This window comes from Arachis hypogaea, chromosome 2 (genome assembly GCF_003086295.3).
Source record: "Arachis hypogaea cultivar Tifrunner chromosome 2, arahy.Tifrunner.gnm2.J5K5, whole genome shotgun sequence".
Classification (NCBI taxonomy): Eukaryota; Viridiplantae; Streptophyta; class Magnoliopsida; order Fabales; family Fabaceae; genus Arachis; species Arachis hypogaea.
This window is the reverse complement of record NC_092037.1, coordinates 22,275,726-22,301,838: the sequence shown is the minus strand read 5'-3', so window position 1 is coordinate 22,301,838 and position 26,113 is coordinate 22,275,726. Positions and strand designations below refer to the sequence as shown.

Genomic DNA, 26,113 nt, shown 5'->3' with positions numbered 1-26,113 from the left:
GCAACTATCTAAACAGATAACAGAAGAATGCCAAGCTGTTAAATTAAAGAGTGGGAAGACATTGAATGTATCAACTCAAAGCAGCAGAAAGCTAAGAAAGAAACAACTGACAGAGGATGACCAACCAACTAGCCAAAATCCCTCTGAGGACAGTAAGAGCCCAGAGAGGAATGATTTTGGCGTTCAAACGCCAGAAAAGGGTAAGAAAGTGGCGTTAAACGCCCAATGGGTAGCCACTTCTGGCGTTCAAACGCCAGAAAAGGGTTGCAATTTGGTGTTAAACGCCCAAAAAGCACCCAATCCTGGCGTTCAAACGCCACAAAGGGGTCAGACACCTGCAAGTGCTGATAACAACCCCCTTAAGCAGGCTTCTTCAACCACTTCTGTAGGAAATAAACCTGCAGCAACTAAGGTTGAAGAATATAAAGCCAAGATGCCTTATCCTCAGAAACTCCGCCAAGTGGAACAGGATAAGCAATTTGCCCGCTTTGCAGACTATCTAAGGACTCTTGAAATAAAGATTCCGTTTGCAGAGGCACTTGAGCAAATACCTTCTTATGCTAAGTTCATGAAAGAGATCTTAAGTCATAAGAAGGATTGGAGAGAAACTGAAAGAGTTTTTCTCACTGAAGAATGCAGTGCAGTCATATTAAAGAGCTTATCAGAGAAGCTTAAAGATCCTGGAAGCTTTATGATACCATGCACATTAGAGGGTACTTGTACCAAGAAAGCTCTATGTGATCTTGGGGCAAGTATCAACCTAATACCTGCATCCACTATCAGAAAGCTTGGCTTGACTGAAGAAGTCAAACCAACCAGGATATGTCTCCAACTTGCTGATGGCTCCATTAAATACCCATCAGGCATAATTGAGGACATGATTGTCAAGGTTGGGCCATTTGCCTTTCCCACTGACTTTGTAGTGCTGGAAATGGAGGAGCACAAGAGTGCAACTCTCATTCTAGGAAGACCTTTCCTAGCAACTGGACGGACCCTCATTGATGTCCAAAAAGGGGAATTAACCCTGAGAGTCAATGAGGATGAGTTCAAGTTGAATGTTGTCAAAGCTATGCAGCATCCAGACACATCAAATGACTGCATGAACACTGATATTATTGACTCCTTGGTGGAGGAGGTCAATATGATTGAAAGTCTTGAATCAGAGCTAGATGACATCTTTAAAGATGTTCAGCCTGATCTGGAGGAACTAAAGGAAATAAAAGAAATTCTGAAAATTCCTCAGGAAGAAGATAAGCCTCCTAAACCCGAGCTCAAGGCACTACCACCATCCCTGAAATATGCATTTCTGGGAGAAGGTGACACTTTTCCAGTGATCATAAGCTCTGCTCTAAATCCACAGGAAGAGGAAGCACTAATTCAAGTGCTAAGGACACACAAGACAGCTCTTGGATGGTCCATAAGTGATCTTAAGGGCATTAGCCCAGCAAGATGCATGCACAAGATCCTAATGGAGGATGATGCTAAGCCAGTGGTTCAACCACAAAGGCGGCTAAATCCAGCCATGAAGGAGGTGGTGCAAAAGGAGGTCACTAAGTTACTAGAGGCTGTGATTATTTATCCTATTTCTGATAGCCCCTGGGTGAGCCCTGTCCATGTTGTCCCTAAGAAGGGAGGCATGACAGTGGTTCATAATGAAAAGAATGAACTAGTTCCTACAAGAACAGTTACAGGGTGGCGCATGTGTATTGACTACAGAAGGCTCAATACAGTCACCAGAAAGGATCATTTTCCTTTACCATTCATAGACCAGATGCTAGAGAGACTAGCAGGTCATGAATACTACTGCTTTTTGGACGGCTACTCAGGTTATAACCAAATTGCAGTAGATCCTCAGGACCAAGAGAAAACAGCATTTACATGTCCTTCTGGAGTATTTGCCTACAGAAGGATGCCTTTTGGTCTGTGCAATGCACCTGCAACCTTTCAGAGGTGCATGCTCTCTATCTTCTCAGATATGGTAGAGAAATTTCTGGAAGTCTTCATGGATGACTTTTCAGTATTTGGAGACTCATTCAGCTCCTGCCTTAACCATCTAGCACTTGTTCTGAAAAGATGCCAAGAGACCAACCTAGTTTTAAACTGGGAAAAATGTCACTTTATGGTGACTGAAGGAATTGTCCTTGGGCATAAAATTTCAAACAAAGGAATAGAGGTGGATCAAGCTAAAGTTGAAGTAATTGAAAAATTACCACCACCTACCAATGTTAAGGCAATCAGAAGCTTTCTGGGGCATGCAGGATTCTACAGAAGGTTTATAAAGGATTTTTCAAAAATTGCCAAACCTCTGAGTAATCTGCTAGCTGCTGACACTCCATTTAATTTTGATAATGAGTGTCTGCAGGCGTTTGAGACTCTGAAAGCTAAGCTGGTCACAGCACCAGTCATCTCTGCACCAGACTGGACATTACCATTTGAACTAATGTGTGATGCCAGTGACCATGCCATTGGTGCAGTATTGGGACAAAGGCATGGTAAGCTTTTGCACGTCATTTATTATGGCAGCCGTATTCTAAATGATGCACAGAAGAACTACACAACCACAGAAAAGGAGTTACTTGCAGTGGTTTATGCCATTGACAAGTTCAGATCTTATTTAGTAGGATCAAAAGTGATTGTGTACACTGACCATGCTGCTCTTAAATATCTACTCACAAAGCAAGATTCAAAACCCAGGCTCGTAAGATGGGTGTTGCTTCTGCAAGAGTTTGATATAGAAATAAGAGACAGAAAAGGGACAGAGAATCAAGTAGCTGATCACCTGTCCCGGATAGAACCAGTAGCAGGAGCATCTCTCCCTCCTACTGAGATCTCTGAAACCTTTCTGGATGAGCAATTGTTTGCTATTCAGGAAGCTCCGTGGCTTGCAGACAATGCAAACTATAAGACTCAAGGTTCTCCTTCTGTAACCATGGAGAGGTTCCAACATTGCTCTGAACATCTGTGAGGCTCCATGAGAGCCCACTGTCAAGCTACTGACATTAAAGAAGCGCTTGTTGGGAGGCAACCCAATGTTATATTTATCTATTTTCCTTTGTTATTTTATGTTTTCTGTAGGTTGATGATCATGGAAAGTCACAAAATCAATTGAAAAAGCAAAAACAGAAAGAAAAACAGCACACCCTGGAGGAAAACCTTGCTGGCGTTTAAACGCCAGTAAGGGCAGCAAATGGGCGTTTAACGCCCAGTCTGGCACCAATCTGGGCGTTTAACGCCAGAAAGGGGCACCAGACTGGCGTTAAACGCCAGGAATGTGCACCAAGCTGGCGTTAAACGCCAGAAATGGGCACCAGCCCGGCGTTTAACGCCAGGATTAGCAGAAGGAGCAATTTTGCTCGCCACTTGGTGCAGGGATGAATTATCCTTGACACCTCAGGATCTGTGGATCCCACAAGATCCCCACCTACCCTACCACACTCTCTCTTCTTTCTTCTTTTGCTCGAGGACGAGCAAACCTTCTAAGTTTGGTGTGGTAAAAGCGTTGCTTTTTGTTTCTCCATAACCATTTATGGCACCTAAGGCTGGAGAAACCTCTAGAAAGAGGAAAGAGAAGGCAAAAACTTCCACCTCCGAGCCATGGGAGATGGAGAGATTCATCTCAAGGGATGCACTTTCCTCCACAAAACTATTAGGAGCAAATCAACACCTCCCTAGGAGAATTGAGTTCCAACATGGGACAACTAAGGGTGGAGCACCAAGAACATTCCATCCTCCTCCATGAAATTAAAGAAGATCATAGAATCATGAGAGAGGAGCAACAAAGGCAAGGAAGAGACATTGAGGAGCTCAAGCACTCCATAAGATCTTCAAGAGGAAGAACAAGCCGCCATCACTAAGGTGGACCGTTCTTTAATCTCCTTGTTCTTTATTTTCTATTTTTCGAATTTTTATGCTTATGTTTATCTATGTTTGTGTCTTATTACATGATCATTAGTATCTTAGTGTCTATGCCTTAAAGCTATGAATGTCCTATGAATCCATCACCTCTCTTAAATGAAAAATGTTTTTATTACAAAAGAACAAGAAGTACAGGATTTCGAATTCATCTTTGAAACTAGTTGAATTAGTTTGATGTGGTGACAATACTTTTTGTTTTCTGAATAAATGCTTGAACAGTGCATATGTCTTTTGAATTTGTTGTTTTAAGAATGTTAAAATTGTTGGCTCTTGAAAGAATGAGGGAAAAGGAGAACTGTTATTGAGGATCTGAAAAATCATCAAATTGATTCTTGAAGCAAGAAAAAGCAGTGATTCAAAAATCTAAAAAAAAACAAAAAAAAACGAAAAAATAGAAAAGAAAGAAAAAAAAGAGAGAAGAAATAAAGTTGTGATCCAAGGCAAAAAAAAAAAAAAGAGTGTGCTTAAGAACCCTGGACACCTCTAATTGGGGACTCTAGCAAAGCTGAGTCACAATCTGAAAAGGTTCACCCAAGTATGTGTCTGTGGCATGTATGTATCCGGTGGTAATACTGGAAGACAAAGTGCTTTGGGCCACAGCCAAGACTCATAAAATAGCTATGTTCAAGAATCATTATACTTACTAGGAGAATCAATAACACTATCTGAATTCTGAGTTCCTATGGATGCCAATCATTCTGAACTTCAAAGGATAAAGCGAGATGCCAAAACTGTTCGGAAGCAAAAAGCTAATAGTCCCGCTCATCTAATTGGAGCTGAGTTTCTTTGATATTTTGGAGTCTATAGTATATTCTCTTCTTTTTATTCTATTTTTATTTTCAGTTGCTTAGGGACAAGCAACAATTTAAGTTTGGTGTTGTGACGAGCGGATAATTTATACGCTTTTTGGCATTGTTTTCAGTATGTTTTAATTAGTTTTTATTATATTTTTATTAGTTTTTAGTTAAAATTCACTTTTTGGACTTTACTATGATTTTGTGTATTTTTCTGTGATTTCAGGTATTTTCCGGCTGAAATTGAGGGTCCTGAGCAAAAATATGATTCAGAGGCTGAAAAGGACTGCAGATGCTGTTGGATTCTGACCTCCCTGCACTCGAAGTGGATTTTCTGGAGCTACAGAAGCCCAATTGGCACGCTCTCAACGGCGTTGGAAAGTAGACATCCTGGGCTTTCCAGCAATATATAATAGTCCATACTTTGCCCGAGATTGGATGGCCCAAACCGGCGTTGCAAATCAGCTTTAGAATTCCCAGCGTTTAACGCTGGAACTGGCATAAAAATTGGAGTTAAACGCCCAAACTGGCATAAAAGCTGGCATTTAACTCCAGAAAAAGTCTCTACACATGAAAGCTTCAATGCTCAGTCCAAGCACACACTAAGTGGACCCAGAAGTGGATTTTTACGTCATTTACTCATTTCTGTATACCCTAGGTTACTAGTTCACTATTAATAGGATCTTTTGACATTGTATCTATACCTCATGACACATTACACGTTTCTCATTGTATTTTCTACGGCATGAGTCTCTAAACCCCATGGTTGGGGGTGAGGAGCTCTGCTGTGTCTTGATGGATTAATGCAATTACTACTGTTTTTCATTCAATCATGCTTGCTTCCATTCTAAGATATCACTTGTTCTTCAACTTGATGAATGTGATGATCCGTGACACTCATCATCATTCTCACATATGAACGTGTGCCTGACAACCACCTCCGTTCTACCTTAGATTGAGTAGATATCTCTTGGATTCCTTAATCAGAATCTTTGTGGTATAAGCTAGAATTGATGGCGGCGTTCAAGAGAATCTGGAAGGTCTAAACCTTGTCTGTGGTATTCTGAGTAGGATTCAAGGATTGAATGACTCTGACGAGCTTCAAACTCCTGAGGGCTGGGCGTTAGTTACAGACGCAAAAGAATCACTGGATTCTATTCCAACCCGATTGAGAACCGACAGATGAATAGTCGTGCCGTGACAGGGTGCGTTGAACATTTTCACTGAGAGGATGGGAGGTAGCCATTGACAACAGTGAAACCCTACATACAGCTTGCCATGGAAGGAGCCTAGCGTGCTTGAAGAAGAAGACAATAGGAAAGCAGAGATTCAGAAGATAGAGCATCTCCAAAACCTCAACCTGTTCTCCATTACTGCAAAACAAGTACTTATTTCATGTTCTTTTACTTTTCACAATCAATCCTGATAATTATTGATATCCTGACTAAGAGTTACAAGATAACCATAGCTTGCTTCAAGCCGACAATCTCCGTGGGATCGACCCTTACTCACGTAAGGTATTACTTGGACGACCCAGTGCACTTGCTGGTTAGTTGTGCGGGATTGCAAAAGTGTGATTGCAATTTCGTGCACCAGAGACTAATCCGACAGTTGCCATCCAGATTTTGTGTCGGGTTTGACACTATAACCGACATGTGATATCACAGCCAATAGGACAGACATTCATCATATACATCTTCTATATGCTTTCTTGCTTTGATTACTTGAGTTTGCCTAATTGTATAACATGCCTACTTGCTTCTTGAATTACTTGTTATATATGATTACTATCTGTGTTTTAGTTGCTTGCATTATTTGTGATTGTCTGGTGCTGAGGAGGTTAGGTAGGTGGAGGCAATGGGATCGCGTGGAAGGTAGGTTGGTAACAGCTGTGGGATGTAGCGGTGTGATTGGTATTAGTTAGAATTCCCCTAAGTTTAGATAACCCTGTTTATGGTATAAGTTCTTTATTTATTTATTTTATTCTTAGCTTGAATATTCGTATTCGATGTGAAGTTCTAGGATTGCCTTCGGCGTCCCAGAGCCTTACATCTTACATATTGGGCACTGTCACCATACTGAGAACCTCCGATTCTCATTCCATACTTTGTTGTTGTTTTTCAGATGCAGGTCGGAATTCACCTCGGTGAAATTGCGAACATGGTGACAGAGCGGAGTATGGGTTTTTCCTGGTTTATTTCAGTTTTATTTTGTTGTAGTACTTTCTCTCACCCTTTTTGTTTTAGACTCTATGGCCTTAGAGACTTACTTGAGAAATAAGTTGTATGAGCTGTTTTAACTCAAAGACTATGTATTTTTCTGTTGTAACTAGTTGGCTTAAACTCCGCGGGTTACGACTAGAGTTCTTTTGTTTATTACACTTATGTATATCTATCTTGACTATTATTATATTAAGTCTCATGTTGTACCCTGTGCTTTTATATTTTAGTTATTGTGTGTGGATGCCTCGCGCTTGTAAACCTGCTTTATGCAATTTTGAACTTTATTCCTTCATCGGGATCCTAGTATTATTATCTCCTTCTATATTTATTGATGTATGAGCTTCAGAACTGTCATGACACCTTGTTATCCTTCGCTTTACGGCTAGAGGTAAGGCTTAGGGTAACGGGGTGCTACAGTCATCATGTGGACTGATTGATCATAAGATAGCTCCAACTGTTTTGTTTGAAAATAATACAGCATACATTGCTCAACTTAAGGGTGGATACATCAAATGTGACAGAACAAAGCATATTTCTCTCAAATTCTTCTTCACTCATGATCTTCAAAATCAAAGAACGATTAATGTCCAACAGAACCGTTCAAACGATAATCTGGCATACTTATTTACAAAGTCACTTCCAAAATCCTCCTTTGAAAGATTGGTACATCAAATTGGGATGCACTGATTTCGAGATATAAAATAATTTCAATAAGAGGGAAAGACTGTACTCTTTTTTCCTTGGTCAGGTTTTTCTCCCTATTGGGTTTTTCTTGACAAAGTTTTTAATGAGGCAATCCCCATCACAAAGGATATTGTACTCTTTTTCCTTCACTAAAGTTTTTTTTCCACTGGATTTTTCTTTAGTAAGATTTTAATGAGGTATAATCCTAAATGGATATCCAAGGAGGAGTGCTACAATATAGATGTCCACTCAGTGTCTACTCAACATGTTTTATTCCTCCAATCAAGTACTTTTGGCGGTACAAACATTAAAGGATAAATGGTGCAAGATTTTCAATATTTGAAAAAGTTAAACCTTACACATGTATAAATAGAAACATAGGCCGAGGCAATTGAGACACACGATTAGGGGTGAAAACAGGCTAGGCCTGTCATGTAGTTAATTGGCTTGAGTCTGGCTTGCAGCCTGCTATAGGCTTTTTTTAAAGTACTAAATCTGGCCTGTTATTCAGTCTAGCCTGGCCTAAAGCCTGTTAAAAGGTCTGATATTTTTTTTACAAAAAAATATTATTTAAAAAATTATTTTTTAATAAAAATATTTATATGTAATATGTTATATTTAATATTTATAAAAAAATTTAAATTTTTAAAGTATTTAAAATATACAAAAGAATTTTTAATTAAATATAATAAATTTAAAATATCTTATAATTTTGTTAATAATAAAAAATTATTTATATATGAAATTATATGTTAATAGGCTCAAGTAGGTCTGACAGCCAATATGGCTAATTAGTGAGGTTGGGTCTGACCTATTAACATATTAAGGTCTTTATAAGAGCATGAGCCTATACCAATTTTATAACAGCCCAGACTAAACACAGGCCAGACTGCAGGCCAGTGGTAGGCCGTCTGACCTTTTTTCACCCCTACACACGATCAATAATAAAATTCTCTATCCCTTCTTGATACTGTCAAGCACTCTTGTCTCTTTTATATATACGTTACACACAGCGAAAGAAAATAAAGTAATCATAAAGACCTATTTTGTGCTTAAACGTTATTCCAGTAAAAATCACTTTCTCCTTTGATAGTACGAAGGCGCTATGCATATCCACACCGAGGCCAACCTTTGCTGTTAACTTCTTAACCAATGGACATTTGATCTAAATTGAGAAACCTCTTGCAACTCTTTGCACGCCATAAAATTCTTCTCTAAGAATCAGGTTCACATATGTTTATGTGTGTAGAGATAAAGGAATAAAACCCTTTTGTTTTATTCTCATCTGTTCTTTTCTCTACTCTTGGCATATATGTATATATATATATATATATATATATATATATATATATATATATATATATATATATCATGAGATTTATTACTGATTATAAATTTGAATCTCAATTTAAATTTGAATCATATCTTACTATTTTAAACTTGAATCTTTTAAATTTATTAATCATATCATAACTCAATTTGAAACAGAATCAGTTAGGATCTCATCTAAATTTAGAATTCAAATTTAGAAATAGAATAACTAATTATTCTCAAATTTCATTTAATATTCTCAATTATCATACTATTATCATATTCTTGGTGCTAGCAAAGAATACAATAATATTCCATTTGAATTAATATAATTATTTATTTGATCAAATCAAAATGATAATTAAATAATTCTACAACAAAGATTAAAACACTTGTTAGTGTGTGACCCTATTGGTTCAATACTAAGCAGGTAGTAAATTAGTCATGCTAAATTTACTAATCAAGGTTGGCGTCTAGCAACACTCCTTAACGACCCGATAGTATGAAGTAATCTATTTTTACTAAGAACCTCAGAAGAACAAAGTATAATTCTTTCCATCTTTTCAGCTCTTGGTTAACCCTAAGAGTATGGTTTAATTGTTAAACTCTAACTTGTTACCATTAATATAATGAACTGTGAATGACCTAAGAAACTCTTTTCTTTATTCAATCCCCTTGACCAAGGTTTTATTCATATCAATCATTATAATCATAGAGTTCAAACTCTTTACCGAGAGTTGACGGATTCTTTATTGATTAATAATTAATTCTACAAGTATTTAAATTATACCCGATATCCATTCAACTAGCACCCTAGGGTATTAAGTGTCCGGAATCAAAGTATAAGAAATACATTGTTAATTACTATGATAGTCGTAGGTCAAAGGAAACTCTATTACCATGTTCATCTTGAGAATATTCTATTGACACATATGCGGTAATTATAACCATTAGGAATTCTCAAAGTGAGTCAATTCAATGGTCATATCTTTATATGCACCATCTATATATATAATTTAATAAATGAGATCTATTAGTCTTCATCCAATGAAGACCATTATATATATATATATATATATATATATATATATATATATATATATCTTTTCGGATTATAATGTCCTTTTTAATAATCCTATAACCAAGAATAATAGATTAAATTATAAAAGATTCATCTCTCAATATTTTGATCACTATCACAATGATAAACTTCTAAATTTAATCAAGGACCTTATTATATTAACATTTTAATATAATAATAATAACAAATTCTTTGACACATGATTAATTAGATTGTGGTCATACTGCTTATTCCCAACAATATATATATATATATATATATATATATATATGAATCATTTCTATTATATTAAGATATTAATTGTGGAAAATATTAACATTAGAATGATCTATTTATACTTCTTTATTTTATATTTATTTTCTCTTCCTTATTTATTTATTTTACACCAATAACAAATTTAAATGGGTTAAACGACTCCACCTATTTATTCTGTGATCCCACTCGTTTAATTTACGGAAAAATTGGATTGAGTTTGTTAAACTTTTTTTTTCGCCAACTTATTTTTGGAAAAAAAAATTTCATGAAATAAGCCATATCAACCAGATTCATTGGATTTTTTATTTAATAAATAAAATAAATATAATATTTACCAAAATAAATATTTTTAAGAGTATTTATTGATTTAAATTCTCTTGTCATATCTCGTTTACACTGTAAACGAGATGATTTTTAACGTATCTCATTTACAGTGTATATGAGATATGACAAGTCAAGGTGACACGTATATATCTCGTTTACATTATAAACAAGATGCGTGATAACGTCATCTCATTTACACTGTAAACGAGATAATAAAAGACAAATATTCAGCATCTATAAAAGGATGTGTAACCCTTGGTATTCTTCACACATATTTCATATCCTTTCTCTTTCTCATTTTTCTCTAAAAAACAAAGCTGAATGGCCAGTAATAATCTATTCATAGTTGTGCTTGTTTATCCCAATTGTCGTATGAGAAATGGCGACAACGGGGTGACATTTGAGTGTCAGGATCTGATAGTGTTTCGCACTCAGCGTGTGGAGACGTTGTCAGATTTGAAGAGTTTGATATTGAGCAAGTTAGGTGGTACACAAGCGAGGGAGATAGGTAGGGTGGGGTATAGGTTGCTGGCACCCATGGGAAATGGAGTCTTCTAGTTTCGACTATTTCGACTTCACGGGGACGAGCATGTGCGACTGATGTTTGACATTCATGGGAGGATCATGTATGAACAGGTAATGGAGCTATCCGCCGAGGTGGGTCACGATGGTAGTGGGGGTTCCGTACACGAAATCTATGTGCAGGACGACCGACCATTCGCACCACCGCCTATTCATGTGGCGATTCCGGAGCACGAGGCAGAGGAGGGTGAGGAGGAGTCGGACGAAGATTACGTGGCGAACAGTGTGGATAGTGAGTCTTCCGATGGTGGCGATGGGGATGAGTTTGTGCTGGAGAATACTGGTAGACGCCCCTATCTGGTGGACACCACAGAGAAAATCTCTTATAGATCCACGACATCACCAGTGGAGTGCAGCCAACGATATCTGTGACGTTCCGATGTGCTATCGAACAAAGTGACTGATACATCCATGCCAGCACAGCCGAACCCAGTAACGGATGCAGAAAATTTTAGTAGTGGAAGCAAAAATAATATATAAAAATAATAAAAAATTTTAACATAATATATTTAGATATTAAAAATTCAAAATATATTAGTCAAAATTTAAATAATTTAATTAACACATAAAAATATATATTAATTTAAAAGTTTTTTTTATCAAATATCTTCTATATCCATCAACTCACATTTTATTGATTTTTTTTATATAATACAAAAAAAATTATAGCTCAATAATTAAAGAATCTATAAAAAATATATAAAATTTAAAAAAGAAACACAAAAATAATTACAAAAAAAAATAAAAATTAAACTCAAATAATCACATTTTTTATATATAAATTTAAATAATGTCTTTTTTTTCTATCAAGTAATTAATTAATTTTTTTTTCATTTAATTGCACAGTTGACACTTGACACTCTATAATATTCATAGTAAAATTTTTTTTGATGAAAATAATTATTATACATAATACCAAAACTAAATTAAATAAATAGTAAAAATAAATAAACGATATATAATATATATTATCTCAATTAAATTAAAAAATTATTAAATATTAACCGACTCATTTTTATTTGAGAAACTAAATTTAATTTTGGATAATTAACTAATTAAATTATTATTATTTAATAAGCATATTTATTTTTCTAATATAAATTTATATAATTCGATAATTTTTATCATTTTGTTGTTATTTAAAAACCTAGAATTTTCACACATATATTTAAAAAAAATAAATATAAGGGCAAACTTATTATTTTAAGGAGGCATTTTATACTTATCTATATATTTATTATTTATTTATGAAAATTTGATGGGGGCAATTGCCCCACATCCTTATAAGTAAATCCGTCTTGGCCGAACTTTAAGAAAATGCCCTACACTCCTCAAAGTTCCAGAGCAACGGTAGTCAATGAAGCTGCACCAAATTGTTGGACTTGTCGGTCATCAGATACCCTCCAATCAGTAACATGATATAACACCTGGCGTACTGTTGGAGGGTTTCGGAATCGTCCGTCGAGGGCATCTGGCGGACACGATCCCGCAGCCACACAAGCTTCAACGTGAAGGACTCCTTCGTCTGCGCTGCCTGCTGTGCTGCCACGGGAGGCCTGGCGCCGAGGAGCTGCTCCACCAAAGCCCACGTCTCCGTGCATACCATAGTCACGGTGGCAGCCCCCGACGGGATTACCGTATGCGTGTAGGCCTAGGTGGTACGCCACGTTCTCCAAGGTGATAGTGACCTCACCCCACGGGAGATGAAACGTGTGCGTCTTTGTATGCCATCGCTCCACCAGTGCCAAAATCAGGGAATTGTCAAAAGTAAAATCCCTGAGGGGCACCGTGTCACCGAATCCGGCCTCAGCCAGATACGAGACGATGGCATCCGGTAGAGATAAAGTATGGCTCACTCGCTAGGACAGTAGGAGGCGAGGCCTCTGAAGCATGAAAAAAAAAATTTAGCCTTACGAATACAATATTTCAACTTTCTAGCCTACGCATGTCTCTACATTATATATTCAAAAATGGGCAAATCTTAACTACAGCGTTATAAATACTAACAACATAGCACAAATATTACAAAGTTCTAAACTAATACTTATGTCATACCAACCTAGCACAAGCGAATAGAGTGCCTACAGACCTAACTCCTAACTCATATAACTACGTTCCAGATCTTCATGACTACTCTAACAATGGCCACATCCTTAAATTTAACAACCATAACGAAACTAACCTCGAAGTCGGACGCCCCGCGTAATGTGTTGTCTCGTTCAGCATGTTGATGTCTCCGTCATTCCCCGTTTGGCGCGCCATCATCGCTTTGGTCAAAGGTATAGTCAGAAAGGGTTAAAAGATGGGAGAAAGATGTTGACAAAATCAAACTGGGGCCAGAACTAAGCTGTAAACAATTATATATAGGCGCGAATGGGTCATATCTTGTTTACAGTGTAAACGAGATGACATTGCACATATCTCGTTTACAGTTCGTTTACACTGTAAACGAGATCTGACGTGCCATATCTTATTTACGCTGTAAACGAAATATGCGCATTATCATCTCGTTTACACTATAAACGAGATATAGTAAAAAAATTTAAATCAGTAAATTTTCGTAAAAATATTTATTTTGATTAATATTATATTTATTTTATTTATTAAAATAAAAAAAATGGCAGATCCATTTGGATGGTCGTAGGAATAACTAAAATTTCAAAAATTGAAATAAGTTGCGCGTCAAAATTCACTTTTTCATTTAGTAGGAGTATTCATAGTCCGATCCAGCTTAGACTCGATGGATTTAGGCCGAATCTGGCCCAATTTCATTTGGATGCACTGAAAACCGAAAACCAAAAATTAATCCGACTAAGTGATTCAACCGGGTTATAGCAAGGGTTGGCTCAACCGCTCAACCCGGTTGAAAAGTATGGATTTGGGCTCGGGAGTTAGGGCACGCCACACCAAGGAGGCAGGGACAGAGACAGAGAGAGAGAGTTCCCAGCGTCCCCTGTATTTCTCACTTCGTCCCTTCTTCAGCCAGTCAGCCATCTCCAACCACAACCCAGCCAGACTTCTTCCCCTTCTTCCTCTCGCACTCGCAGCCTCGCACCAGTCACCACCACCATTCTGCGTAATTTTTACCAAATGGAAAGTACGCAATCCAGTTCGTCTACAAGCTTAGTTGACAAGTTAGTGGTGAGTGGTCATTCTTTTTCTGTTTGCAGAAAATTGTTAAGTTGATCATAGCTAACATTTCTTTCTTATGTAAATTGGGAAATTTTTTTCCCATATTTGTGTAGTGTCCTGGAGATGTGGTTCTTGACCTCTCTAACTTGACAAATCAGACAATTAAGCTTGGAGGAGGTCTATATCAGGTATGCTATAGCTTTTAAAAAACAAAAATGCACTTCAAAAATCAGCCACCATGTATCTGTTATAAGCTTGTTAGAAAATTAGCACGCTACATGCCTCCAATGCACACTCTCACTTATTATGTTTTTTTTTTTTTTTGGGGGCCGGGGGGGGGGTTAATTTTGATGATTGAAGTGTAAAATTTCTCTATTTGGAAGTGGCTTCTCTTCTTCTGATAGTGGATATCAAGATTAGGGACCTAAACTTTGGTTCTCTAATATTTGACAACAGTGAAATTGGTGGGATTTCTACCTTTTTATTTGATCCATTAGAGCTTCACTATGCATAGTAAATGATGTAAATGTCACTGTAATAATGTGTGTACTTAGGCAGTTTTTGTTCTTACCTTCTTTTCCTGTAACAATTCTTCTAGGACTGTGATGCAATTTCAGTAATGAAAGCTGGCAAGCTAAGGTTCTCGAAACCTAATAAATATTGGGTTGAAAGTTCTCAGAAAAGGGTGAGTGTGATCTTGTTGTTTGATGTTATATATGTATCTGTAAAGGCATGCCTTTTGATTTTCATGTTTAATCTGTAGAATGATGATTTCCCAGTATTATCGGTTCACTTCGTTTTGGGATTTTTATTTTGTATACTGTTTCTATTTTTGCTATACTTTATGGCAGAAAATCAAGCATGTGTTTCTTTAGTTACAGCGATCTGTTTATCTTGCTTCTTTTAATAGCTAGGTAAATCTGATTTGCAGAAAGAGTATTAAGAGGGTTCATCTATTGTGGTTGTAATTCCATTTATCAGTGTTAAATTTTATTTTTGTTGTGTTTGAAGTTCATTATTTGTATGAAATTTGTGTACAACTTTCTGTCTTGCTTGCTTTGGATATCCTTTATCATGCTTTTATCACGATTTGCTGCCACCCAGAAAATTTGGTTATGCTTAAAAGCATTGCTTCATTTTACATTTTCCACATGGTGTCTTTTTGATACTCATATATCGCATGCATGTTGTTCTCAAAGCTTAATAGTTGAATAGAGGCATTTTAGTGATTTTATAACTAACATGCTGTTTCACAAAGAGTCTATGAGTTGAAGCTTAAGCAATGCATATGTTCACGTTACCTTCTTTGAAGTTTAATCTATATATTTAATCTTTTTTCAAGAATGGTAGGCAACAATAATTGAGTTCAAGATTAATTGGTCATAGAGACTTTGATACTATGTCATGAGTCATCTCTTGAAAAGGTTTATTGGTTTAAGCTGTAAGCTAAAGTCTCAAGAATGAATTTAGTATGTAATAAAGTTAGTACTTGTTTGCATTCAGCCAGTAGACTATCTCCTACTGCATTTGGATTTTCTTTTTAGTTATCTCATGTCAGTAAAATTTTATATAAGTTATCTTCTTTTTCTGTCGTGCACAGAGTAATAAAAATTTCTATCTGCAAATAATGAAATAATATATTTTCTTGTTTAAGATGCTAGATTTCTGATCATGTTGTTTCTGCAGTATGTGCCCCATGCAGAAGATTCTGTCCTTGGAATTGTTGTAGACTCTAGATCAGATGTAAGTTGACTTTCTGCTGTTATCTTCAAGCTTTTAGGTATTTTAGTTTGCTAGTCAAACTGCATCTTTTATGATTGCATATGTCCTCCCACCATCATTTTCCATGCTTCAAAGTTTAATGTGAGTCAATTCTTGAGCATTTGTTTCTGATTGCAAGTCTTAATCCATTATTCTTGAATAACTCATAAGAAAAGAAAATTAACAACATCATGGTGGTGGTCCCCTTTCATTGGAATTAGTTTCTGGATATTATCAGGTACAGGTTGTTTGCAACATTATTGGTTTTCTGTGATTTATATTTCCTGTCATATACAATTATGACTTGCTCGATTTTTTTTGTCAATTTACTCTTGTTTCTCATTTTAGGAATGATTTTTGTATGATGTTATAAAAATGTGAATACTCTTGCAGAATTTTCTTGTAGACATAAAGGGGCCTTCATTAGCATTTCTGCCAGTGCTTGCATTTGAAGGAGGAACCAGAAGAAATATACCCAAATTTGAGGTATGTGTAAAAATGCCTGTGATTTTATTACGAGAAGTCATCTTCTCATTGAACTGTTGTAAACTTAATCGGTTTGTGCAATTTAATTTTACTTTCCTTTGCAATTGAGGACCTGTTTCATGTGATTATGTAAAGCATAACATATTTAAACTTGATCCTCAGTCTATTATATTACTACTTTCCTTATAATTATTAACAAATTTACGAAATAATTAAAATATTTATGAACAATTGGTACAGCACACTAAGTATGATTTATTATATTGAATATCAATATATGCTCCTAGATTATTTATGTAAAAGATTACATACACATTTAGAGATCAGAATTACTCAATGTAGGAAGGATAAGGACAAAATTGAATTTCTCTATACTAACTTTTGGGCACAAGCAACTGTGATTAGTTGTGGCTGAAAGAGAAAATTGAATATTTGACTGAGTTAATTATTCATGAGTCTAACTCCTAAGATTTGATCAGCAACCATGATAGCTTGGTCATAAGTTTGGTAGCTTTGTCACAATTCTTTTCTTTTCTTCAGAGTGATTTTAGCACTAGTACCAAAGAAAGATGGAACAACCAAAGGAATAGCAAGAATCTTATGTAGTATGGAGCTTTCAAGCCATCATTATCATCATTTTTGTAGATGATGGGAGACCATTACTAGTGGGTGATATGCAGTGTGTTATGTATTTCTTTGTAGTTTGTAGAATAATTCCTTTCGCGGATACTTAGATACAGGATTTCTTCTAATGGAATATAGGATTGCTTCTACTCTTGCACCTTGCAGCATCGTATACATTGCCTCTGTCATATTTATATAAATACAAGAATGAATCAGCATTTCAATTTCATTCATGTTTGAAAGACATGTCAGGGTGCAATATGAACTATGAACAAAGAGTACTTTATTAGCTGTACATATTGTGCTAGTATTTTGCACAAATTACCAGTGTTGTGATAGTTTGAAGTTTGAACAAATTTAATAATTCATTCAAATCGGAAAATGTGTTCTACCTAATATGTTAGATTCAATCAGCTAGTAACATATATTAAATGCTGTTCATTTTCCTGCTGCCCTCTTTTTCTTATTGTGCTAGTAAACTCACACTTGAACTGTCATTTTTCCTATTAGTGATAAAAGGCGTACATATTGGCTAGCCAGTTGTACTTTGCATATTGTGTCTTTCTTGTGCCTAATGCTTCCTTTTGCAGGCAGGTACATTGATTTATGTGCGAGTTGTGAAAGCAAACCCTGGAATGAATCCAGAGCTGTCATGTACTGATGGTTTGTAATATATCCTCAGACTTTTTTGGTTGAGACCTTTTGTCAAATTTTTTGGGAGTTGGTTTAAGTTTTTTGTTTATGCTTATTTATCTATAGTGTTCTTTTTTTTTAAAAATTTCATTTTGGTGTTTGTTTAGCAACCGGGAGAGCAGCAGAATATGGTGCCTTGAAAGAGGGTTTTATGTTCGAATGTTCAACTGGCCTCTCAAGAACGTAAGTCTCATTGTCGCTGCCATTTTGTCCATTATTTTCACATATCTTGACGTGAAGGTTCATTTGCAGGCTTCTCAGCTCGCCAACATGTCCAGTACTAGAAGCTTTAGGGAAGAAGCTGTCTTTTGAAATAGCAGTTGGTTTAAATGGACGTGTTTGGGTATGCATACTCCTCTACTCTCATTGTGCCCTATGTTCCCATTTGATGCTATCTGTTGTTTTTTTTCCCACCATGTTAGGCTACTCTTGTGAAGAGACATTCTATTCTAATTTCAGATTTCCTTTTTCATATAATTGTTGCATTTAGGTGAATTCAGCATCTCCTTCTACAACTATCATTGTATCTAATGCAATTATGAACTCAGAGTCGTTGAGTGGGGCTCAGCAGAGAATAATGGTTGAGAAGCTGTTGCAAAGGATCCAGTAACAGTGCTGTTCATACATGAAAAAGCTAGGTTTCTGAATTTATTTTAGGTTCTTTAATTTGGTGTAGATTGCCCTTCTTTAACCTAGTAGTTTATGATTTAGTGTAATGTAAAATTTCTTCCCCATTTAAGTTTTGGCTTAAAAGACGTCACGTATATTATAGGCACATAGCACAGATGCACTTGCATATTCAATTTTGCTTAGAAGTCTGAAAATGTGATAAACTTTGAGGATTTTTGGGTGCTCTTGATCCAACGGTTGCAGAAACAGCTATGAGCAAACCCATTTACGTTGAAGATTATTCAAGGTGTGTAGTGCAACATAAACTGCAAAATACATGTGTTGACTTTTTTTTTTTTTTTGGTTAGGTGGATTGGACAACTTCTAATCTTACATATCTTAAATAGATTGGACAATCTCCAATTCTAAGTTCCTCAAAATACATGTGTTGACTTAAGAAATGCACAGTGCAATTTAAAATTAGAAATGCAACTTGTTGAAGTCCAAGGCCCGAGTCTTTAATTCTAGGTACCTCAAAATACATGTGTTAACTTAAGAAATGCAGAGTGTAATTTAAATTAGAAATGCAACTTATTGAAGCCCAAGGCCCGAGTCTTTCACATAATAAAACTATTAAAAACTATTTATTTACTCGTCAAAGTTCAAACCACTCAAATTCATGATAGCATCTTTTGAAAAAAGTAACATTAAAGTCAACAGACTATATAATAATATACTGTGCCGCAGTCATGAAAAACATTTTAAGAATTATTTTCAACGTATAAACGATTTTTTTATACAAATTTTTATAAGTTATTTATATTTATATGTTTTATGTTGTTATTGTACATTCGTTTTTTTTTTGTTATTATAATCATCAACACTACTTTTTTTCTCTTTTTCCTTATTTTTTTTATTGGAATTTTTTTCTTTCTTTTATTATTTTGAATCCAATAGATTGAAGTGTGGTTTAATTTTAAAAGAAAAAAATGTAGCATTAGAGAAAATATTTTTTTGTATTTGCAGCAAATTTAGGTGTAACACGGAAATATTTGGGGGTAATACGAAGATATTTGAGTATATTTTAAGAAATTTAGGTGTATTTTTATTTTGATAAGTTCTGCATAATTCAAAACTCTTCTTCCTCATCTTTTATTGCTTATTTTTTTTATCATCATCATCATCTTTTTTTCTTATTCATCTTTTCTTTTATTTTACCTTTTTAAATTTTTTCTTGTTTTATTATTTTAATAAGAATAAAAACAAAAAAATTAAACAAAGAAGAAGAAGAAACACATAATACTGCAAAATTACTTGGAATAAAATGAACTTATATTCATTTAACTCAAAGAAAGAAAAAAATAAGGAGAAAAAGAAGAAAAAAATGTATTTGGGTGTAACACGAAGATATTTAGGCGTATTTTTATTCTTATAAGTTCTGCATAATTCAAAACTCTTCATTTTCTTCCTTCTCATCTTCTACTGCTACTTCTTCCTCATCTTTTTATTTTGTTTTCTTATAATTTTTTTTGGGAGAAAAAATCAAACAAAAAATTACATAATGTTGCAAAATCAATAGAAAGAGGAAGAAAAAAATGCAGCAACAATAACAACAATAAAAAGAACCACGATGATGATGAAAACGCGAATAAAAATGAGGAATAATGCAAAGAAGAAGGAGAAGAAAAAGAAGGAGAAGGAGCAGGAGGAAGAACTTGGAATGCAAACGTTGAAGTAGAACCGTTTTTCATTTGGCGTTATTCAAAGTTGAGGAAGTGCGCGGTTACATGCTCTTTAAATTGAGAGTTGTTTTTGTTGGATTTAGACTAACTTATATAGACTTGTATACCAAAAAAACTTGTATGTATAGCAAGTCTCACATTTTAAATCCCTGTTTCTTTTTTTTTTCTAAAGAAATTATATGGTGCTTATTGTATTTCTATTTTCTAATTCAAATATTAATGTTGCTATGGTCCACTGTAATTTAGATATATTAATTTTAAGAATTTAATTTTTGTCTATTATTATTTTAGTAGTGTAAAAGAGGTATAAATATTCTAAAAAACTCTTCAAGAATTATTTTTATTGGATAGGTTGATCCTTACAATATTTTGAAGGAGAACTAATTTGTCTTAGAATATATTCTTTGAAGATCTAATTGTTTTATAATATAATTTATTTTAGGGATTTATTTGTCTAAAATAGTGGAACCTCAGGTGCAGTCGACTTCATGCGAAGTTGATATCTGAAAACTGTTAGATGAAAATTTAGTCAAATCAGTCAAATTATTTAACGATTCTCAAGTATCAACTTTATATGAAGTCACTTCACCTGAATTTTCACCGTCTAAAATATATAAAAAAAATTGATTCAAAACGACTTAAGAATCAATTTGTCTAATAAAAGTAATTCTCAAAGAATTTTAAAGAATACAAATTTGTCAGAGACTAAAGTGTTCCATCAAAAATTCTATAGGAGCAAATATGAGTATTTACTTGTAAAAGAGTTAGCATAATAGAGCTTAAATCCTATATCTTCCTATCCATTATTAATCCTAAATAAAAGTAACTAATTTTTAAATTTATTATTTAAAAATATAATCCAAACACATAAACATGATTCAATTACTTTATAAAATTTTTACACTTTGCATTAAAATTAAACTCTGAAGCGATTTATTCTATATCACATGTGCCAAATATTTTTATCACTAAAAAACATACATAAACATAACACGTGAATTAGTGAATAGATCAATTATTATCATTTGGATTGTTTTATCGGTTCAGAGGGAACATCAAGATGACGTGAAGATAACAAGCTCTTATCTCCGAAAAAGAGAAGTCTGTAATTGATTTGTTTGTTCATTCTTGATTTTGACATATTCACATGTTCATGCTTTTTCCCTTTTAGACTCTCACTCTTCAACTTGCTCCTCAAGCCTCTCCTAATTCCTAATTCTTTCACGTGAATCTCACTTTCATTTCATTTCCCTCACTCTCTCTTTCTCTCTTCTCATATCACTTTTCTTCCGTGTCTTACATTTCCATGGCTACACAGGGAAAAGTAATCACCTGCAAAGGTATATCTATATATACCTTTTCTCTTTTTCACGTGAATTGTGATTCATTTTTCTGTTGTTTATATATGAATGAATTGAAATGAATGAGCGAAGCATGATTTAATTGTTGTTGTTGTTTGTGAAGCTGCTGTGGCTTGGGAACCAAACAAGCCATTGAGTGTTGAGGATGTTGACGTGGCACCACCGCAGGCTGGAGAGGTCAGAATCAAAATTCTCTACTCTGCTCTCTGTCACACAGATGCTTATACTTGGAGTGGCAAGGTATCACTATCTTTTCATTTTATCTCAAATTCCTGTTACTTTGGTATCTAATTTACTCACTCATTCTCGAATTAAGTGTATCTTTCACTCTTTCGATTCATCGAAAATTCGATGCTGTGTCTAGATACATTAACTTTTTAACGGATCAAAAAGTTAAAAGGGACAGTTAATTTGAGAAGGAGGAACTAGTTGCTTTTTTGTTTTCCCCTTTTTTTTTTTTATGGGATCTGATGTATGTACAGTCAATGGTGAACAAATTAGGAAAAAAGTTTCTCTTTATCTCTATTTTGTTTAGATTAATTTTGATGTATTGTTAATATATTACAATGATTGATATGAGTTGTGACTTTACTATGCATTGCAACAAGTTTATAATATCTATGATGCATGAAAGTTAACCTACCGTGTTGACTGAACATAATGGTGCCCTTTGATTCAAGTAGGTGAACTCATTTAGTGGGTAAGGGCATTGGTGGTGTTTGTTGTATTTGCTCTGATAGAATGTTATAGTATGATTGGTTCATGTGTATGTTTTGAAACTTGTTGAGAGGTTCCAGAATCAATTTTCGGGGAGGAATATTGATTTTGGTGATCTTCTATTATTTGTATCCAAAATTCTAGGAGAAATGAAACTTTTTTACTCTATCAGAATCACTTTTACAGGAACTACCAAACTAAATCACTTTCACTCTAAAATCTATTTTACCTAAATCAATTAATTGCTTTTGCAGGATCCAGAAGGTCTATTCCCCTGTATACTTGGTCATGAGGCTGCTGGGTATGCAAAGATTTATTTGGATTAGAATACATTTTAAGCTACATGATTAGAATTAAAAGCATAAACATTGGAATGCTTAATTGTTGTTAATAGAAGTTCTACGTTTTGGTATAGGATTGTGGAAAGTGTTGGCGAAGGTGTTACTTCAGTTCAGCCTGGAGATCATGTCATACCCTGCTACCAAGCTGAATGTGGAGACTGCAAGTTCTGCAAATCCGGCAAAACAAACCTCTGCGGCAAGGTTCGTTCGGCCACCGGAGTTGGCGTCATGCTGAGCGATCGCAAGAGTCGTTTCTCCGTCAATGGAAAGCCTATCTATCATTTCATGGGAACTTCCACATTTAGTCAATACACTGTTGTTCATGATGTTAGTGTGGCTAAGATTGATCCCAATGCACCTTTGGACAAAGTTTGTCTTCTTGGATGTGGGGTTCCAACTGGTAAGTTAGTTATATCCTCTATGGAATTTGTATTGAGATCTTGCAACTTTTAGCATATCCTTAAAGTGCATTATCTGTGAGTAGTATAAGCTGCAACTAGTTACATCTTAATGCATGTTGAACTACACAGATTCCTGATCATAATGGTTGCAGAATAAAATCTAGATTGTCCCAAAGAATAAAACACTTCGAAATATATCTTGAGAAGCTCTTTAGAGTGATAGCACAAGTGGCTTTAGAGGCTATTAACACCTTTGATCCCTTTGGATCCTTTTTAAAGAGGCTGCTGCTGCAATAAAGGCCTTTATTAGTATTCTGCTCTTAAAAGAGTGAAGGACAGATCTTAGAACCTAAAATTCTACCAACCCTCTTGTAGATAATTATAACAAATTCCTCTTTTGTTGCGATACAAATACATTTCGTCCCTAGCATAACCTTGGTTGTAAATATTAAACGGTGAAATGCTATAGAAGACTTGCTCCATATTCTTCACTTAATTATCCTTATATAACTATTATTCAACACAATATGAATATTTTGTTTGATATCTTAAAACAATGTTTTCAGTCATATCCTTTATCTCACTCTCTTTTGAAATTGTATACGAACCAAGAAGGCTTTGAAGATCATATTTGGGATTGATTTTTCGTCATATCCTTTGTTAAGCAAATATTTCGGTTCCTATTATCTTGTCAATGTCCCCTATCGAGCATTCTGCTTTGAAATTATGTTTGGTTGACAATAATTTGTGGAATTCGATGCAGTGTGATGGCTTTTCTTATTAAACTTATGTTGGATTTTTATAGTTTATGCTTAATTCACATTTTGAATTTGATTAATTTGGTAAATTTAGGCCTTGGAGCTGTTTGGAACACAGCAAAGGTGGAAGCAGGTTCAATTGTTGCTGTTTTTGGCCTTGGAACTGTTGGTCTTGCTGTAAGCTCCAAAAAGACAATATTAGATTTTGCAATGTCTCCATCAAGCTTCTATATATTATGACTCACAATTATACTTGATAGGTTGCGGAGGGTGCAAAAGCTGCCGGTGCATCACGGATTATTGGCATAGATATCGATCGCAATAAGTTTGAAAGAGGTACATACTACATAATAAAAAATTGCTTGACATGATTTTCACAAAATCTGCCTGTTGTTGTAGAGTGATCTGGTTTTGATATCTCCATATTGTTTGACAAATATGTTTCCAACTTTTGTGTCTTCACATATAACCTGGTGTCTGACAGTACAATCGAAACAAAATTTTAGGCCATCTGACAGGAAGAAAAGTAAATAATTCCATCCCCCCCTTCCCCTGCATCCCCCCTTCGCACACGAGTCTACGCAAAAGAATTTCATTTCCAAATTGGAAACTATGGCCGTTATATGAGTGATATAATTTCTCTATTGGTTTGTATTATATTTTATTGGTTTATTCCTTCTTTTGTAATTGTTGTAGACTCATAGTATAACAATCATACTTTTCAAATTTTAAATCATTTGATAATTTTTTGAGTCGTGAATCAACCATTTCGTATCGTATGATTCAGAAACAAATTAATAAAATATAGAAATAGTAAAATGACATATGCAGATCATAAAGAAAACAATTAAGAAGTATAAGTTATGTTCAATAAATACAACAAAAGTCTAGTAATGTATTAATAAAACTTCAAATTCTTTTGCTTGCTCTGAGTTCTGGTTCTATTCAGTTTCTATTTGAGGAAGGACACGATGAAGATAGTGTTCATCTTATAAGTTTCTTACTGTTATTGAACTTGTTATAGTTTTTACTTTGCAGCAAAGAATTTCGGAGTCACAGAGTTTATCAATCCAAAGGAGCATGAAAAGCCAATTCAGCAGGTCATAGCTGATCTCACAGATGGTGGAGTTGATTACAGCTTTGAGTGCATTGGAAATGTCTCGGTGATGAGAGCTGCTTTGGAATGCTGCCATAAAGTGAGTGCTGCTAATACCTATTGTTAGTTGCATTGTTCATATAATCACCTTATGGCTACTGTAAACAAAAAAAAAAAATAATAACTGTTAATGTTTGGTTCTGCATTTGTAGAATTGGTTCTAGGTGAATGAATTCCGGCGGAACTGATTTTGATGTAAAGTGATTTGTGTTTGATAGTTCCTCTAGAAGTGATTTCGAAAGAGAGAAGAAAGTTTTACATGTTTCATTGTATGTCAATCATACTATATGGATTGAATGATACCATAGTATTCCATTATAAATTATGTTTACATTTAAGCCATAATAAAACATATTTTTCTTGTTGAAAATTTCAGGGCTGGGGTACATCAGTAATTGTAGGTGTTGCAGCATCAGGTCAAGAAATATCGACTCGGCCCTTCCAGTTGGTGACCGGGCGAGTCTGGAAAGGAACAGCTTTCGGAGGCTTCAAGAGCAGGTCACAAGTACCTTGGCTTGTTGACAAGTACATGAAGAAGGTAAAAGGTTTTTTTTTAACCAGTGTCCTATTTTATGCATCAAAATCATTTAAACCAATATACTTGAAAATGTAGCAATGTGTTTTTAGTTTATACTATAGATATTAGTAAATAAATTACATTTCATACCTTACTATATTGATTGGTCTACACATGTTTGCAGGAAATCAAGGTTGATGAGTACATTACACACAGTTTGAACCTTGCTGAGATTAACAAAGCATTTGACCTTTTGCATGAAGGAGGGTGTCTCCGTTGTGTTCTTGCATTGCATGTATGAATTGAGGTGTTATGCTGATTTCTGTGTTTTTTCATGAGTGTAAAATTTGTAAGATCATTTTCATGGCTTTTTAATAATAAATTTAAAATATGAATTGTATCTTCATTTATCTCTTTCCAAACTTGTATTATTTCATCAAGAAGCCTTTGCAGTGTTAATGATATTGTTACAAATCCTTTTGCACATGATACAAAGTTCATCACACACTATAATTTTCTTATCACTTTTTCTTTTCTTTACAAAAAAAAAATGACATGTTTTGTACTGGTCTCGATTATAAAAATAGCTATATGTTATTTGTATTCATTTTGTTTAATATATTGGAGTTACATATACTGTCTGAGGC

The 26,113-nt window shown here is 34.8% G+C and overlaps 2 protein-coding genes across 3 annotated transcripts; both read left to right on the top strand.

Annotated features, from left to right (window-relative positions):
* The first annotated feature begins 13,845 nt into the window (after window positions 1–13,845).
* On the top strand, window positions 13,846–18,807 carry LOC112741307 (uncharacterized). Of its 2 annotated transcripts, none has more exons than XM_025790234.3 (9): window positions 13,846–14,309; window positions 14,414–14,488; window positions 14,899–14,985; window positions 15,987–16,043; window positions 16,455–16,547; window positions 17,762–17,834; window positions 17,972–18,047; window positions 18,117–18,207; window positions 18,355–18,807. In XM_025790234.3, the coding sequence occupies exons 1-9, from the start codon at window positions 14,259–14,261 to the stop codon at window positions 18,472–18,474; spliced, it is 723 nt and encodes a 240-aa protein (XP_025646019.1). In that variant the 5' UTR covers window positions 13,846–14,258; the 3' UTR covers window positions 18,475–18,807. The 2 variants fall into 2 exon arrangements, with proteins under 2 accessions (XP_025646019.1, XP_072072252.1); XM_072216151.1 differs by having other exon boundaries at window positions 14,030–14,309; window positions 18,413–18,807.
* Window positions 18,808–21,209: 2,402 nt separating this feature from the next.
* On the top strand, window positions 21,210–25,952 carry LOC112741294 (alcohol dehydrogenase class-3). The gene is made up of 9 exons (XM_025790213.3): window positions 21,210–21,555; window positions 21,680–21,816; window positions 22,548–22,594; window positions 22,709–23,034; window positions 23,888–23,970; window positions 24,054–24,129; window positions 24,832–24,989; window positions 25,326–25,487; window positions 25,651–25,952. The coding sequence occupies exons 1-9, from the start codon at window positions 21,522–21,524 to the stop codon at window positions 25,765–25,767; spliced, it is 1,140 nt and encodes a 379-aa protein (XP_025645998.1). The 5' UTR covers window positions 21,210–21,521; the 3' UTR covers window positions 25,768–25,952.
* Window positions 25,953–26,113: the final 161 nt, after the last annotated feature.